This window comes from Pleuronectes platessa, chromosome 12 (assembly GCF_947347685.1).
Source record: "Pleuronectes platessa chromosome 12, fPlePla1.1, whole genome shotgun sequence".
Classification (NCBI taxonomy): domain Eukaryota; kingdom Metazoa; phylum Chordata; class Actinopteri; order Pleuronectiformes; family Pleuronectidae; genus Pleuronectes; species Pleuronectes platessa.
Window position 1 is genome coordinate 14,235,157 of NC_070637.1, and position 17,801 is coordinate 14,252,957.

Here is a 17,801-nt window from a genome sequence, read left to right on the forward strand (position 1 = left end):
TAAGCATCAAAAGACTGTTTGATAAATACTGGAGAAAATGTAGACTATTTCAATACATTCATTTCTCAATAGATTTCTTTATTTTCAATTTCAAGAGCCCAAGACCTTTTCATCCACAAGATGGTGGTATTGAACTGAATGTGTTACCGAGCTGTAATGACAACTAAGAGCATTACCTCAGTTTGACCTCTTGGACTAAATAACGATTATGACTGGATCAGGCCAAGCCAACCAAGAGGAGAGAAAAGAGACATGATGGGGGGGAAAAGGAGCAGATGAAAGCACAAATAAAGCCCCGGGACTTGTTAGTGTTCTTCATACAATGGGCATTAGGAAATTAAATGCAATTTGTGATTAGCTTTCTGGTCTGAGAATAATGACATGAGAGCATCACAATTACCATTCACTGAGCCCCTTGCAGATAAGAGGCTGTGTATATTGTAAAAACCAGCTATCAGAGAGAATTTCCAAACAGCCACGTCACAGAAGGTACAGTTGTTACTGATAACGTTAATGATGGCTCTGTTCAATCGTAATGACAGCGTGGCAGCAACCATAGCTACAGCACCACGAAACCGAATCCACTAAATGACATTCAATATAATCTTTAAATATGTTTTTGACACCTGTCTTAATGTTTCTATATAGGGTCGTCAGTGATGTACATTAACAGTAAGTATAATGCTTCCTTCAATCAAATTCAAGTTTGAATGACTCATATACATACAGTGCAATGAGAAATACACAGTGAAATGTGCCAGAAGTTAGGTTAGATCTCCTATAGAGGCCCGGGGCACATGTTAAAGGATGCTTGGCCACTAGGTGACGCAGTAGGTGCTGTCATAAATCTAGTGGAGCCCAGGTGACACTAATCTCCAGCCCAGTACCTTTAACTCCTATTCTCATTCAAACACATCCAGGTGACATATGCGACTTTGCATCAACATTGTATCTGCTCAGACTGAACCTCCCCTGTTGTGACAAGAGCTCGAGCGAGGGGGAATATATATAGTCTGCTGTTTTCTTCACAGGTTGGTGGAGCCCAAAACAAAGTTGGAAGTGAGTAGTGTACTCACAGTACGTCTGCATTCATTATGGGACAGAAACATGACTCCAAATGAATGCTTACTGGATGTAAAACAACTTGCCTGTGATCAATGAAAAAAGTGTTCCAAAAATTTCACAGCAATCCAATCAATAGCTGTTGAGATGTTTAAAAAAGAACTAAGATGGTTTGACAGACCAGCATAGGACCCACAACTTTGAATGAAAACTGATGCTTTAAACGCCAGTGGAATTGACCTGAAAACGCCCTGCAATACGAAGCTACTTCAACATACCCAGGATATCTTTGAGTTATCGGCTGATCATAACCTAACAGACAGCAGAGCTGCATATTTCACAACAAGGAACAAACCTTCAGGAAAAGATATGAGAAGTACAAAGACATTACACAGACTCAAAAACAGTAACAGCCGCTTAATTCAGTAAGGTCAGCTGGGGGAAAAACTACCAACGTGTGAATACGTACGTATTCAGTCAATGTTTTTATAGTAAAACTGTCCTATCACCAGTGAATGAAGTAGATGTTACTATATTTATGTACAATTTACATGTATTCTCATTGTGTGTATGACAGCCGTATTCTTTCAGGTGTAACCCTGGTGGGTTCAAACGCACTTAGGAGTAAATAAAAAATAAAGACCAGCAGAACCCACAGTGAACAAGAAACTCCCACAAGCAAGGACATGTAAGACTAAGCAGACAGTCTGTTTCACTGTAAGCACATCGTTCCAACGTGTCAGGTTGGTTGTGTTCCGCTCCATCAGCTGAAAAAGGTTTATTACTCCCTCCGATGAATCTTTATCTTTCATAAAGATACTCATCAGAGTAGGCCCAGGGTTTTGACAGCCTCTGAAGACCCTCCCACTCCTCAGAGACCCTCTGACAATCCACACCAAGCTCCACGCGATCCAGAATGGTGATGTCATGTTTCAAAGGAATAGATTGGTCAGTGAGCGCTACTTTTATACTGTATAATCTCTTACTTCCAATTTAGCCATTCAGCATAGGTTGCCATGTGGATTTAATCCAATAAGAAGCGAACAAGCTTCGTACAACTGAAAAATCTGAAGTTAGTAACCTTTAGTTAGTAAACCTAACCCCCATTTTTATTTTCCTTCTTCCTGGTACAGGTCCCTGATCTTCTGGTGTAGCAGGCCAATCCCTGAGCAAATCACTTTGGTTTAATCGCAGGCGCAGAAAGACAGGGTTCCCTATGACACAAAACATGTTCTTTTCCCTACAGAGGCTGATTTATTGCAGGTCATTTGCTAGATTGATCATATTTTCATAAATGTGCTTTAACTTGGCTTGTGGTCTGAACTTTTACTTTTTCACTAACCTTATAGCTCAACTTCTTATTCAATGCAACGGATTCTTGAAACACCTATTTCAGTTTACTTTATTTCACTTTTGATATATTGTTATTTCTTATTTGTGCTGTAATGTTGTCTATTCTTCTTAATATCATATTATAAATAAGGATTGATCAAATATAAAACTACATACACAGCAGCTCTGATTGAGTGAATAACTTAGCTCAGGTTAATTGTCTAGTACAGCATTCCCAAACTTGAGAATGCTGCGGCCCAATTTGAAAAATTTAAAATGTTTGCGGCCCACCCACCACTTTAATCACAACTATATGATCCACACACAGGCTTGGGGGTTGTCCTCTGGGTCTGTGACATGTCCTCACTTGAGTCCTTTCTGCGAGTCCTCTTTTAGTTTTGAATGATTCAGTTGGACTTTCTGATTCCGCTTCGTCATTAGCAGCTTTCCTTTGCTCCATCTTGCTCGACCCAGCACACAACAAAGTTCTCCCTCACCTATGATTCCCCCGCTAAGGATACGTCCGAGTGTTAATGTGACGGTCAGCAAATACAACGACACTTGCTATGTAGGTCAGATAAAGAAGAATAACGTGGAATTTAAATCGCTTGTCTTTGTTTCATTACATGTGATGATTATTTTGTTTTAAATCAATCATAAATGTTTGGTGGTATTAAACGCTTACTCACAAATCTGAAACTTTTTTATCTATTTTCTGATGACTTCTCACGGCCCACCTGCAGTGGCTTCACGGCCCACCAGGGGGCCGCGGACCACACTTTGGGAATGACTGATTTAGAGGGATTGATTATGATTAAATCCAGAGATCCCCTTTATGTCACCATCTTTTTTGTATACTTTGTGTGTGTGTGTGCGTTTGTGTGTAGGTGTGTAGGTGTGTAGGTGTGGTTGCAGCCCACCGGGTCACCTCCTGGCTGCAGCCTGTAACCCTGCTGTAGGGCACTGGGCCAGTCTGCGTGTTCCTCCCACTACTTTCCACTGAGCGACAAGGCTGCACATTGTGCTCAGAGCGGCCAGGAGACCGCCAAGGTTACACAGCCGCTCTCTCTCCACGCATCGCCTCAGAAAGGTACACAGCCCACGGCGCACGCGCACGCACGCGCGCGCACACACACACACCGCTGCATCTCCTCGTCCACACTCAACATTTCTACACTCTCTCCTCTCTGTGTGTGTGTTTGTGTGTATCGGCTGGAGAACTTCATGGTAAGGCTTTTCTATAATATTTTTATTTCTAGTGGAGTTTGGATACGTTGGTGCGCGCATAGCGTCTTTTACGTTGGATGATACTGGAGCTGTGACGTCTGAATGCGATCGATAGGTTACTGTTATTTGGATTGTGATTGTTTCATTGATTCCTCTCTGGAAGTCTGAATAATCAAAAGAAGACGATGATGTAATGAGATGCCAACGTCATCAGCTCTGAGCTCACATTATTATTTATCCCGTACTTGAGCTGTTTCACACTGCACAGTGCTTAAAGTGCGTAAAGTGCGATCCTGATGGGACATTGCCGTTACACAATAGTGCATTTTAGGGTTTTAGGGGTAGAGGGATGCAGCAAGGACGCTGCATGATGATCATAGTAACAGTAAAGTATTCCCCTGGAGGCGCAGGCACTGTGCTATACTGTGAAGTTAGGGCTGTTACTACTGATGGAAAGTTCAAATGATGACTGGGATTCTGCTATTTTCATTGTTAGAGTGATGTCATCCACAAAATATTGTTTTTGGAACACTTCTGCAAATCCTTATCAAATCTAAAAACAAAACAGATTCCAAGCATTCTAAAAAGTATTCAAGGAGAACAATACTATAGGTAAATAGACTAAAATAAATAAAAAAGTATCTATCTATCTATCTATCTATCTATCTATCTATCTATCTGTCATTCTGTCTGTCTGTCTATCTATCTGTCTATCTATCTATCTATCTATCTATCTATCTATCTATCTATCTATCTATCTATCTATCTATCTATCTATCTGTCTATATGTATTTCTGTCTGTCTGTCTGTCTGTCTGTCTGTCTGTCTGTCCTCTTAAAGTGTGGTGTGGGCAAAGTGACAAATTTATCCATCAATACATCAATATATAATTTCAATACATAACACTGTAAAAATGAATTTAGAAAATTTTGATGGAAAAATGTAATCGCAAGAGGAAAATATTCTCCATACGAGCATGCATGCATTCATGCATAGTATACGTACAACAAATAAAAGTAAATAAAGGAGAATAAAATGCCCAAAATTCAGTGTAACACTAAAACAGCCCAACTCATTGATCTGCAGCGCTGGCCCCACTGTTCTGCAGCGTGCAGAGAGGTTAAAGGGACACGTGCCACAGTGTAAATGGCATTACAACATGTCTGACAACAGACACACTGCACACTCATGTCATAGTTACATCATTATATTGCCCAACTCTTACAGCAATTAATCCTGGATGCAGAAATCGTTACCAGCTGCTGCATCCCTGAAACCACGGTCTATATAAAGTCATGAGGCGGCATTTTCGTATTTGGCAGAATCCAGCTCTGGATTGCGTAGACGCATTTATTTTGACTCGGCTCTGCAGCACAGACTCATTGACTGGCTGCTCACACGGGCTCCTGTTGTGGGTCATCATGCTCTGATTAAGGCCTTGCAGATTATCATGTTTTGGTGCAGCCTAATGCATCTTTGATAATCAGAGCATGGACTTTAGTGCACAGGCTTGATCGGAATAAGCCATATTTAGTTCCTGCAGATAAGTGATTATGGGCAATGCAACAACCCGTGACATGCGATTTGTTGCCTCGGCAGCGATTCACTGTAATGTGAAGTGCAACTTTTAATTTCTACATGTCTGCACAGAGACTGCACATTGTTTACAAGCAATATTTTTGCTCTTAATAATTACACACAGTTCTTTATGCAACACAGATGTTAAGAATATTCCTATTATTTAAGTGAATAAAATACTAAAATACTAAACCAATGTCACTGACCTGCCCCTTCATTTCTCTTGGTCATGTTTCGATATCCAGTGACTGCAAGAGAGCTGCTTTAGATACATTTGATACACACAATCTGTTTAAGGTCAATCTGTTAACCCGTAAAGCTGTAATTGAATTTTTACCTCAGATAAATACAACTTGAACGATAGTAGCCCATCTGCAGATAAATGTCATCTTGAGTTTTTTGCTGGAATGTGTGTTGCAGAGATGTTCATATGGCCCTATATGTGTTTCCAGCAGTAGACTCAGGTGTGAGGTGCAGAAATCTGTGACATAACGCAACTGAAATTAATGTATAGCTCTGGAGGGCATCAGTGAAAATAGAATAGGCAGGCATGCTGCTATTTCAGTAGCTGAGAGGAGGCATTTTGTGCAGAGCCGATTTAGGGTCTTCCAAATAATTGAAAGGCCTGCAGGGAGATGTAAATACAGCTGGGGTGATAAAGAGGAAAGTTATCAGGTTTTTAAGGAGATCATTTGCATGGATTTTTTGTCTGTAGAGGTTCACTTGATGAGGCTTTGTATGAACAAGCTCCATTCATAGTGCTACTGCTACAAAAGCCACTTTAAAGGATATCTGCAAATCTTTCTCTATTGTCTAGTACAGCCATTCCCAAACTTAAGAAGGCTGCGGCCCAATTTGAAAACTGAAAAATGTGTGCGGCCCACCCACACCTTCAATCACAAGTATATGATCCACACACAGAAATAGAATCATACAAATTATAAATTTTATAGCTAAAATAATTGTATATTAACGCAGGCATATGCAGTGCAAATCCAATAACATCCACATTTAAGTGTAACAATTTGCAAAGCAACGGATGTAAAAAAAGTGCAAATAGGGTATTGTTAAAAATGTATTCTTACTGTTTGTATAACAGAGCACGACAAGGATATCCGGGAGAAGAAAAACACATTTGAGGCATAACCAAATATGTGAGGGTCAGCAATTACAACGACACCTGCTATATAGGTCAAATAAAATAAGAACAATTTCATTACCTGTGATAAGTTTTTTTTGAATCAATCATAAATGTTTGGTGGTATTAAACGCTTATTTACAAATCTGAAACTTCTGCATCTATTTATTTTCTGATGACCTCTCACGGCCCACCTGCAGTGGCTTCACGGCCACCAGGGGGCCACCAGGGGGCCGCGGCCCACACTTTGGGAATGACTGGTCTAGTAGATTATAGTAAAAAATACTCATAAGACAATATGGAATTTACAAACCCTTTTGAGAACATAACCTGCTGATCACATCTTAAAACGCACATTGTCCAACTGTGAACACCCAGACATTCATTCAGTTGTGTAGACGGCCGTCTGGTCTACATCACAGAGCTGATCTGACTGTCAGAAGCAGAGCAGCGGAATCTAATTTTATATTCCAAATTAGCCCACATGGAAAAATACAGTCACTTTTGGACTTTTCCCTGGTGTTTAAAAAAACGGAAAGACAAACCGTGTGTTTTAAAGCCCCACTGAGGGAGCGAGTGATCAACAGATACAAACAATAATGCACCACCCCCACAGTTGGACAGCTTTGGCAAGAGAACCTGCATAAAGTAAACGGAGCAGCGCTGCATGTGCCAGACACGACTCTGCAATTGTTACAGCCGGAGCATGCTGGGGCTAATAAATCCCCACAGTTTGACATCCTTATTACCCTCAACAATCGAAAGATCCAGAGAATCACTGTAGGGCAGCAGTAACGGAACAGAGATGTGGTTAACGTCCGCTCACAGCTGCTGTTGGCTTCTTGATTTGTCTCAAGAAGTGGCCACATTTGATCTATGGTTGGAAACTGCAGGGACTTGGGAAGTATTGGAGAAAGAGTTGAAGTAAAAAGGGGCATCGAAATGAGGCTAAAAAGTAAATTAGACAAATTCCAGACTAATGACGGACTGTGGTAAGAAAAAGACTTGTGATTTTAGCTGCTTTCATGAGGTTACAATAGGCATGTGTTGAAATGTGTTTAATTTTTATGAAAACACTCTTTAGACTTTCATATAAGTTATAATCATTAATCAAGGCCTCCCTCAGGCAAAATATTTACTAATCACACTAATAATAATATATATACGCCTCTTATATATATCACTCGAAGAAACAAAACCACACACACTCAACTCTAGCTCCAGGCTCGACTTTAAAATATGTTTAAAATCAATAATAGGCTAATATTAAGGTTCACACGTTATCTAATGGGTGTGTTGTTCTCATTATGTCACTGTCTTTAGGTGACAAATGGAGACCTTCAATCATCAACTGAACACTTACATACAGTCATGGATGGGTCCCAGAGGTAAGTTATGTTTATATTGTTATATTATCTCAGTTGCTGGTGTAGAAACACATTGCCCTGCCTGAACCTTAAAGTGCTGCGAATACCGACTGCAAAAACTCAGAAGGGCACTACCCAAAAATGAAAATTCACTCATTACTCTACTACAAATCACAGAGCTGTGAAGGCAAACATTACATAAAACCTTTGACCGGAGTTGTTCAATACTGTAGATATTCATGCACAGACTTTGAAAAGAATTCTGCTCTCGTGTTTCACACTCTTTCATTACAGTTTTTCTCCATTGCTTTGGCTCATTTCACGAAACAGAAATGACATTCTCAGAGCTCTAAGTGCAATTGGCAAAATAGCCCATATGGTTCAGCACAACTACATAGATCAAACTGTAAACTTACTTTGTGATTGGTGATCAGATGTGTGAAACTCAACCTTGATTACTAAAGTTCTAGTTGCACCTGAAAATTAAGCCGATGATCAAAGATATCTTTATTACAGTATATACCTTGATGTTTTTCATGGTATTATGTGCCTGTACGATTTTGACAGTGGAGTGAACTATTGTGCAGGTGATGATGTACACAAGGAAATTATGCCAACATGTTCTGCAGAGAACAACCACTTGACTGAGAAGCGACAGTCAGTTTTGACCAGCAATATATATTCAATTGGTAATTGGGCTAACTGAAGGCAATTGTACCTAACCGTTTGCAAAGGTGTGCTAAATCATTTGAAATTTGTGCAAGCTGTTGGAAATTGTACTTGTCATGTGCTAGGATGTGCTAATACAATTGCAATTTGATTAAAGGAATGAGATATTCCAATCTGTTGTGAACAAGTGCCCAGTGGTTTGGAGGTTTGCACGTGTTGTTTTGAGAATGTCATTTCTGTTTCGTGAAAAGAGCCAAAGCAATGGAGAAAAACTGTAAGGTCAACCTTTCGAGGTATTGAGAAAACATTGATGGTGCAATGCCACCGGTCGTCCCCTCGAGTTCATGTCTTGTCACTGCTGAGACCACCTTATCAGCCCCCATGACCGATCAGTAAACTCTGGCCGCTTTATCTCCATATTTCAGATCAGCGGGTGAAGGGATGGCTGCTGTTGGACAACTACCCGCCAACCTTTGCACTCACAGTCATGTACCTTCTGATTGTGTGGATGGGACCCAAGTACATGAAGCACCGGCAGCCGTACTCCTGCAGAGGCCCCATGGTGCTCTACAATCTGGGCCTCACGCTCTTGTCTTTCTACATGTTCTATGAGGTAAACGGGGACATGTGTTGTAGCCAACCAATTCAATGCAGCGTCACACTAAAGAGAGAGAAAAGGGACCACTGAAACGAGTGTGTGAATAGGACCAAATATGTTTTGAGTCAAGACAATTCTAAAACAATCCTGTTCTGTGATGATGCTCAGTCAACCAGATGCCAAGTTAAGCCAATGAAGCTTAAAAATGCTGGCTGTAGCCTTGTATTTAGCGTAGAGCTAGCATGAAAAATAAACAAGTGTATTCAAGTTGTCATGAAACATTTCCCCCCTCAAAATTAATAGTTTGTCATTGCATAAGATTAACGTAAGAAAAGTAAACCAGTTATGTCGTGAATCTATTAAATAGAAAATTACTACTACTTTTTTCTACTGAATGCTTTTTGGTACGTTGCTAACATTGTTTGTCTATTCAACAAAAAACTTAAGTGTAAAACAAGTTTTAGACATTGAGGTGTTATTTCTTGCTTAAGTTTTAATGCAAACATTCAAAAACAGCCAGGGGCCAGAGGCTGCTGCCGTCTCTTACAGACGAGGGACAGAGGTATCAGGGAGGCAGGGGATCACATCTTGACAGACTCAATGTTTCAACCCTCAAATCCCTCAAAACACCATCACAGACAACAGCACAGCCGCCTGTTGTTTGCTGCAAGATGGATAAACAACGGATTCCATACCTGAAACTGATAGATCCAGTGGTGTAAACTAAGATGTGATTACATTCGTATTTTGGCAAGATGGCCAAGTCTGAGATGAATGTTTAATAGCAGCTGTGCCAAGACTTCACTTATTATAGTGATCGTATCTGTTGTACCTGTAAACATCTCGGTGTAAGTCTAAAGTATCAGTCTACTCCCTACCATCCAGCTGGCAGACTGAGGAATAGCTGGACTGCCTGTGATTCATGAAACCTTGAACCTTGACCGTGGCGTGGCCATGGAGTTTTTGACAGTCCAAAATCAATACCACCTCATGTCAATCAAAATACATCAACTGTTCTCATGAACTTTTCAGGCTTCAGAAGTTATTTAGTGGTGTACCAGGTTAGTGGGAGGACAATGTCTGTGCAAACATTAAAAAAATATTTCATGTTAAAAAATGCACATGTTCTCAAATAACCTGAAGACCTTTGAACAGCATTAAATATACATATTATAAAACATATTATGAATAAGTAGTTGTTAGGTTCCTAGTGTTTTTACTTTTAATTTGGCAAGATTAAATATTTATAACCAACATCAGCAGCTAAAGATCGGTCACCAGAACCTGACTACAAATAGCTAGGTTCCCAGGTCTGACGATCTGACTCGCTCTGTACTTGTGCACTCGGCCGTGCATGTGTTTAATACTTCAAATTTTGCAACACAATATCTTTCAACTTTCACTTTTACATTGCATTTGTGCATTGCAGTGTCTCTGGGTGTTAATTGATTGCATTTGCTTGTTCTGCAGCTCATCACTGTTGCGTGGTATGGTGGCTACAACCTCTACTGCCAGAACACTCACAGTGCACCGGAAACAGATAATAAGGTGAGTATTCACATTTAGTGATTGTGATGATTTTATTCTATTATCACATATCTGACATAACTTGGATAATTTCCCATTCCTTGAAACTATTCACAAAACACTAAAAGAATAAATACAACAGGATAGCTACAATATCTAATAATCTTAATCGAGTTTTTTCTCCTTTCAAATCCACTGCTCTGATGTCTGTGGCCGACCTGTAAATCCCAGCAGATAAGCTACAGACACAGGGAGTCAATTTAATCCGACTCTAGCTTGTCATCATGATGACTACACTGTAAAAACTATGATGGTAGAATTCACAGTAAATATCTAGCAAAAAAAGTTGTCCATGAAATATTGTAGAGTACATTGTTATTTATTTTTAAAAGAATTACAGTATATGGCACAGTTTACAAGCTTTTTGCATATATTACATATGATAAAACATTTTTATTAAATTGATTTATTGTTTTATGTGCATGAAGGTAATTGCAATCTAGTTCACAACATGGTATTGTTTACTACTCAGATGACTTTGATAACCAACTAAAATATGTTGAGTATTTTTACAGTACAATTTCTGTTCTTTACATTAGCAGCCAAATTAATGTGAGGTGTTTTGAATGAACTTTACAGCACCAGACTGTGTCAGCTAATGACCAGTAATGATATATTTGCATCATCTTAACCTCAGACAGTAAAGGTTATAAACCTTGCCTCCTACATGTAGATGTCGACCAAATAAAAAAGTCAAAGTACACGTCAAATTTGGTTTAAGTTATTTCCATGATGCTATAAACACATGATGAAATGCCATGGTTGACAGACGGGACTGATTCGTTATGGACTTTGATACAGGACCTTGATACCATGGCTCCACACCACAATTACTACTGTGCAGACTTTGACTCCTGATGGCTCCAACAGTGCCAACATGTTGTACAAAGGAAGGAAGTGGAGATGCGTCATCCATCTATATGTAGTATACAATCTATTATAACACATCTTATCTGCACTTTTACAATATGCTATTGTGGACAAATACTGTCAGCTGCTGTATTATTTTGGACCCATGATACATTAGGATACACAGTTTAACTTTGTAAAATGACAGAACAATACGTTTTTGTAAAAATACATTGTGGACACTACAGAGTGTGTTACAGTGTGTCTTTGGTGTCCCAGCTGAACTGTGCGGTGAAGGAGATAGCACGGCTCACAGTGAAATGTGCTCAGCTTTACAATTCTGGGGTGATCAAATAAAAACGTTTTATCAATGTGTCAGAGCCACAAATTACAGTAAAATTGCTTTATGACTCACCCTGAACTTTCATGGACCTTCAGGGCAGATATCTTCTTATCACCTTGTACTAATGTTTGGGAATTTTGAAAGAACGGTTTCCGCTGTACATTTAAGATTTTCTGTCTAATATTTTATGGTTCTGCTACTATATCAGTCCCTTCGAGAATATACAGGAAGTTTTTATTTTGCGTTTTCTGTAACTTCTGCTTTGCCGTGTCTCCACTCAGATCATGAATGTCCTGTGGTGGTATTACTTCTCCAAGCTCATTGAGTTCATGGACACGCTTTTCTTCATTCTACGAAAGAACAATCACCAGATCACGTTTCTTCACGTCTACCACCATGCCAGCATGCTGAATATCTGGTGGTTTGTTATGAACTGGATTGCCTGCGGCCACTGTGAGTGTTTTAACATGACTTTGCCCTCCAGTGACTCAAATCCCTCACGTAGCCACATTCAGGCTGTTTGGGCTCACATCCAGCTGAATAATTCAAGTGCGCTAATGTTAAAGCCATTAGGCCTGAAAACCGCCTGAGTCGTCCACAAGGCCTTAAAGGACACAAAGTGACATTTATTGACTTGAACGCTGCAGTTCTGTGTAACAAACTTTTTTGTGTTTCTATTATAGAAAGCAGCACAGCACTCTGAGCATTATAGGAAATTCACTTAAAATGCACTATTAATTTAGATTTAAATATGATGTGACATTATACACACATTTGATTATTTATCAGATGTTTACTATGGTACTGTATTATTATGTGTGCAGTAATGCAATGTATGCACATATATTATTTATTTATTCATCATTACTGTATTACTTTACTGTTAATGGCTTCTATTGATTTTAAATGAAAATTGCTGTTGTGCTTCCTAACAGACCCGACTAATGAAGAGTGTTATTCCCTGTGCAATCCTGAATACCAGTCACTTGCCATTCATTAACTCTGTACTGTACTATGTAGATAAATCACTTCACGTGTCTCTCATCTGTGTCTGCTCAGCGTACTTCGGTGCAGCCGTCAACAGCTTTGTCCACGTTGTGATGTACTCGTACTATGGCCTCTCCGCCATCCCAGCCATAAGGCCGTACCTTTGGTGGAAGAAATATATCACACAGTTTCAGCTGGTGGGTTTATCCTGTGTGGAGTATTATTCATAAAGTACATGCACGGTAAAATGATATATTATTGGATTATTGTTACTGATGCATTAATATGTTATTCACAGCTGTCGTCGGTCGAGCTAAGTTTCTCATCCGGTTACATCCTGAACATCTTACTTTCTTGAAAGCACCAGAATGACATTTAATTGGCAATACTGTGTTTAACCTGTTTTTACTTTTAAAAGCATTTTACCAAAAAGCTGCTCTTAAAAGGAGAATTTAAAACAAGAATGATGCAATAATAATAGAATAATGCAAGAAAAATTAGAAAAAAGTAGCTCACTTTTAGAAATTGACTTCATTTCATCACGCTACTGCTTGATGACAACATCTTCAGTTCATGGCCATAAAAAAAAAAAAGTTTAATTCAAATGTATTATCATTTGTCTTTGGTTTGTATGTGATAACATAAGTTAACACTCATTTCTCATTGTAAAGCCAATAATGCTTTTTAGATCTTGGACTATTTTCTGCAGCAGCCTTTTAAGCTTTTAATAGAGTGAACATGTTTAGCGTGATCCATTTAAGATATTTTAGGTGCTGGATCAATATGACCACTGTGCAAGTTCTCTGAGTCACCTTCTCACTCCGCCATCTGCATATGTGTGTTGCGTTTCCTCCACAGATCCAGTTCTTTTTAACCATGTTCCACACATCCTGGGCTGTCATTTGGCCGTGTGGCTTCCCCTCGGGGTGGCTGTACTTCCAATTCACTTACATGGTCTCGCTCATTATCCTTTTCTCAAACTTCTACATTCAGGTCAGTATATTGTCCATTATAAAGTGTGAACAATTGAATATTACTGACAAGTATGTTGAAATGTTATTATTGATTTATTTTAAGTTTCATTCCTCAAAAATACCTCAACTCTGTTAATTAATTACATTTTAACATTGAGTAAAACGATTCCATTTTCCATCTTGATATGTCTAATAACGTGTCCTATCTTCCTCTCTTTCTGTCACAAAACAAGACGTACAAGAGGCAAAGCATTTTAAAGAAGGAGCAACAGAACGGCTCTGCTCTATCGAGAAATGGACATGCGAATGGGACACCGTCTACGGAGAGCACTGCACACGAGAAACTGAGGGTGGATTGACATTTGAGAACCCATCACCCGTCACTCGAAGCTCACTGTAGTCTGTTAGCTAATGCTGCTAGAGGGTGCATGAACCTTCTTATCTAGAAGAGTCTAGAGTCACTAGAGATAGAAAAGCCATACCCAGATGTCAACAGAGACTGTCCCTGTTTCAGGTCTCTGTGCTACACATGGCAGTGAATAATGAAGTCGTTAGAGCTAAAGGGCAAGAGATTTGTAGTAGGGCCGGGTTTAAATAAAGATAGTTTGAATTCAGCTAGATTCTAAATGATCTGATATAAAAATTATAAACTAAGCCATTTAAAATATTGAAACGAGACAAAAACAAAGCCATATGTAAGTTAGAAATATGTACAGAAATATCCAAGTGCTAAAAACAGGTCAGCTGTTTTTAGCACTTGCATATGCTATTACCTAGATGGAAGAAAATCTCCACAGGCATGTACAGAAATGAAAGAAATACCACAAATCTCCAAAACCAAACAATAAATGCAGAAATATGCAATTGTCCCTGGAGACCAAAAAAACCCACCGGAGACGCTATTTGCAATAAATGTTCCACCCAATTCTCTGCGTGCACGTTTAGGTATGTGTTATTTACACTGGCTGCCTGGTGATGTGCTTTAAAAGCTGCTGTTTATAATACACTGAACATATGTACTCATGGTTTTTAATGCAATAGATTTGTTTACCTGCAGTAAAGAAAGCACTAATTAACAATCATCGATCATGTAAACATTTTTTTTTTTTCTAAATGCACTAGGTTCCTTGTACAATTTACAGCATCAATTTGGTGTGTTATGAATTGGATTTGAATAGAGTAGCAATACCCAGTGCTATATTGTAGAATGGTTGACACTGCACAGTAGTCCCTCCTCAGGAATACAATATATTGTATACATACTGCAATAGATACATTGACTCATTCAATGATGCTTTACACGCAGATCGTCCAAAGATGAGAGCTCCAGTAGGTGTGTTTCATTACATTCAGTGACATCAACCTAAGGGACAATTAAAACAACACAGTGCTTATGGTCCTTAATTTGTAACTAGAGCATGTAGCTTGTGTCTTGCCTTATCTCATTCCTGCCTGTGCTGTTACATAATCCTGAATTTTGCCCTGTGTAAAACTGAAAGGCATTTTTATCGCAGGTGGTAGCAGCAGAAGTTGCATTTTGCTGTAGATTTGCAGTGCAGGGTCTCCAGTTGGGAATATAGAGCCATTTAACCAAAGCATACTGTGTGCAATGATTTGTTTCAAGACACAATGTTGGTTGCAGTAGTTTATGAGCACAATTCAAACTCCAGTCCACATTAACACCCCCATCCACACAGTTATGTCCACTGCAGCAATATCCAGTAAATTAGTTTACAGCTTGAATTCACTGATATGAATTATTTAATTCATAAGAAGCGAAATCTAGTAGGTCTGCGATGTTTATAAGTAACTATTTAGGTATCAAATTTATCAGGCCAGTATAATCATACTGAATAATTCAGCAATGAATACTCAACTACATTATACACACAAAAAGGGTAGATTGACACATTGTGGATCATAGAAATAGACACAAGGTCCATTTAGTTGATGTTTTGGAGCCTCTACTTGTCACATTTAACAACAGATGGATTTCTCCCAGGTGGAAGATCACGTGTTTTTGTTTGTTTGTATGTTTGTTTGGGGTTTATTTTTTGAGGCTATATGTTAACAGGGTGCCTTCTGGACCAGTTGATTTAGTTTCTAATGTAGCATCTTTCATCTTTTCAATATTCTAAACACATGTCCATTTCAGAATAATAAGCTATGCGTTGGATGTCCTGTTAAAATCCTGTGCCTAACTCTTTATTTTCCTTTTTGTCTTTTTTTTTTTATTATCTCTTCAAAATGTTCTCAATGCTCAGGCTGTTTAACTGGCACATACTTAACACAACAGCAACGTGTATCTCAAGTTTAAGGGATCGGGTTATAATTGAATTAGTTAAGAATATCAATACCACTTTCATATATGATGAGGTATGATGGTTTTCTCACAAACTGCTCAGAAAGAAAGTGAACAATTAACATGTCAGATGATTTCTTAAACATTACTATTTAAAAAGGGCACAGTTTCTCATTTGAGGCCATTAACACGATTTCTTTGTGAAGTAAAAACAGTAGTCGTTTCATGAGAATGTTTTTTATGGGTACTCTATTTTCCTTTCAGGGTGATAGAGAAAACAAAGATGTTTGAATTATGAACTGTGAATCGGACACCCTGGCTGTGACCGCGTTGCTCGACCAAGCTGATTGAATTTAATGAGACTGTGTGGCCTTAACCATTGAATGAGCATGACATGTTTTTCAAATGCACACGTAACCTACTTTCTTGTTCGCTGCATTTGAAAATAATCTGAGTAATACATCCAGAGCCACAGTTTCTCTGATTGATCAATCTGGTCCACTGATGTTCAGATTACACAAAAAGATGTTGACAAACACGGACCATTTCTACCCAGAAATTTAACTAGAGGTCTTTTGTTGAATTTCCATATACATCTTGGTCATCTGGTACAGTTCCTCTGTTGTGTGCCAGGTGACAGTGGTGGAGCTAATATTTAAGAGCAGGACTAACATACAGGTATCAGGTATATTACATACATTTTATATAATATTATAATTATATTTTTCTGAAATCTGGGATAAGTAGGTTGACATGTTGTAACTCATGATTTATTCTATTTTAATGCATTAAAACCCGATTGTAAAGCTGCTGGTTACTTTCCTTGATGTAAATGCTTTAAATTAACATTGCTTTAATAGTTTTAGCATCTTACATACTTCATTTTTTGGGATTTAATAGTTTGTGACAATATCTATGGGCCATCTTTGTCTGCTACGCTATGTTAGCATGCTAAGAACTTAAAAACCATTGTGCTATCATTGTCACTGTAGCATGTTTACGTGCTAATATTAGCATTCGGCTGAATCCACTGGATGACTTCTTAATGAATAAGATGTCAGGTCAAGCATTTCAAATACACTGAAATTAACTGTTGAAGTAATGGAGAATATTTTAGAGAAACATTAATGACAGTGTCAACAAATGTTAAAGAAAATATACTCTTATCATCGGTAAACATTATTATTATGACCACCAAGAATAAAATGGCAAACCTTCTCCACACTGAGAAAAGTCTATTCAATTCCATTTTATTATGTGTATTACCGCAACATGCATAAAATTACTTTGAATAGGTTTGGGGGAAATTTGGGAATCAGAGAAGAAGATAAAAAACATTCATGAAGCCCACTTAGTTTGTTTTCTCAGGTATTGATATCTCCATAAATATAAGTATTTAAAAAAGTTTATTTTCATATTTTGTATAAAATAATAAATGTGATGTATCCAGTTTTGAAGGAAAACACAAAGAAAGACAGGTGGCCTGCAAATGTTTATTTAAACCTATACTTTTGAATGATTAAAAATATTAATATAGGGCTTTTTCCTTCAAAATATACTTGAGAGCTATCTTGCTAATTCTATATTTAACAAAAAATAAATTGGTATTAATTTGTTATCTTGCTCCTTATCCTTGTATAATCCATCTTTTGCAGTACTCCTGTAGTCCTCATAGTTTTCAAGAGCTGGTTCATGTTGTCTGGGCAGACAACATGAGTATTACAGATTATTATTCTTGGTAATAATACTCTGACAGGGTCTGTAAACCTGATGTTGACCTCTCTCAGG

At 38.4% G+C, this 17,801-nt stretch overlaps 1 protein-coding gene across 3 annotated transcripts; it reads left to right on the forward strand.

Moving 5' to 3' along the window:
- Nucleotides 1–3,429: 3,429 nt before the first annotated feature.
- Nucleotides 3,430–16,819, forward strand: elovl5 (ELOVL fatty acid elongase 5). 3 transcript variants are annotated; one of them, XM_053435963.1, is made up of 8 exons: nt 3,430–3,484; nt 7,661–7,725; nt 8,799–8,986; nt 10,442–10,519; nt 12,032–12,203; nt 12,810–12,934; nt 13,596–13,730; nt 13,945–16,819. In XM_053435963.1, exons 2-8 carry the CDS (start codon nt 7,668–7,670, stop codon nt 14,068–14,070), a joined length of 882 nt encoding a protein of 293 aa, XP_053291938.1. In that variant the 5' UTR covers nt 3,430–3,484; nt 7,661–7,667; the 3' UTR covers nt 14,071–16,819. The 3 variants fall into 3 exon arrangements, with proteins under 3 accessions (XP_053291938.1, XP_053291939.1, XP_053291940.1); XM_053435964.1 differs by lacking the exon at nt 3,430–3,484 and adding an exon at nt 3,512–3,621; XM_053435965.1 differs by lacking the exon at nt 3,430–3,484 and adding an exon at nt 7,021–7,329.
- Nucleotides 16,820–17,801: the final 982 nt, after the last annotated feature.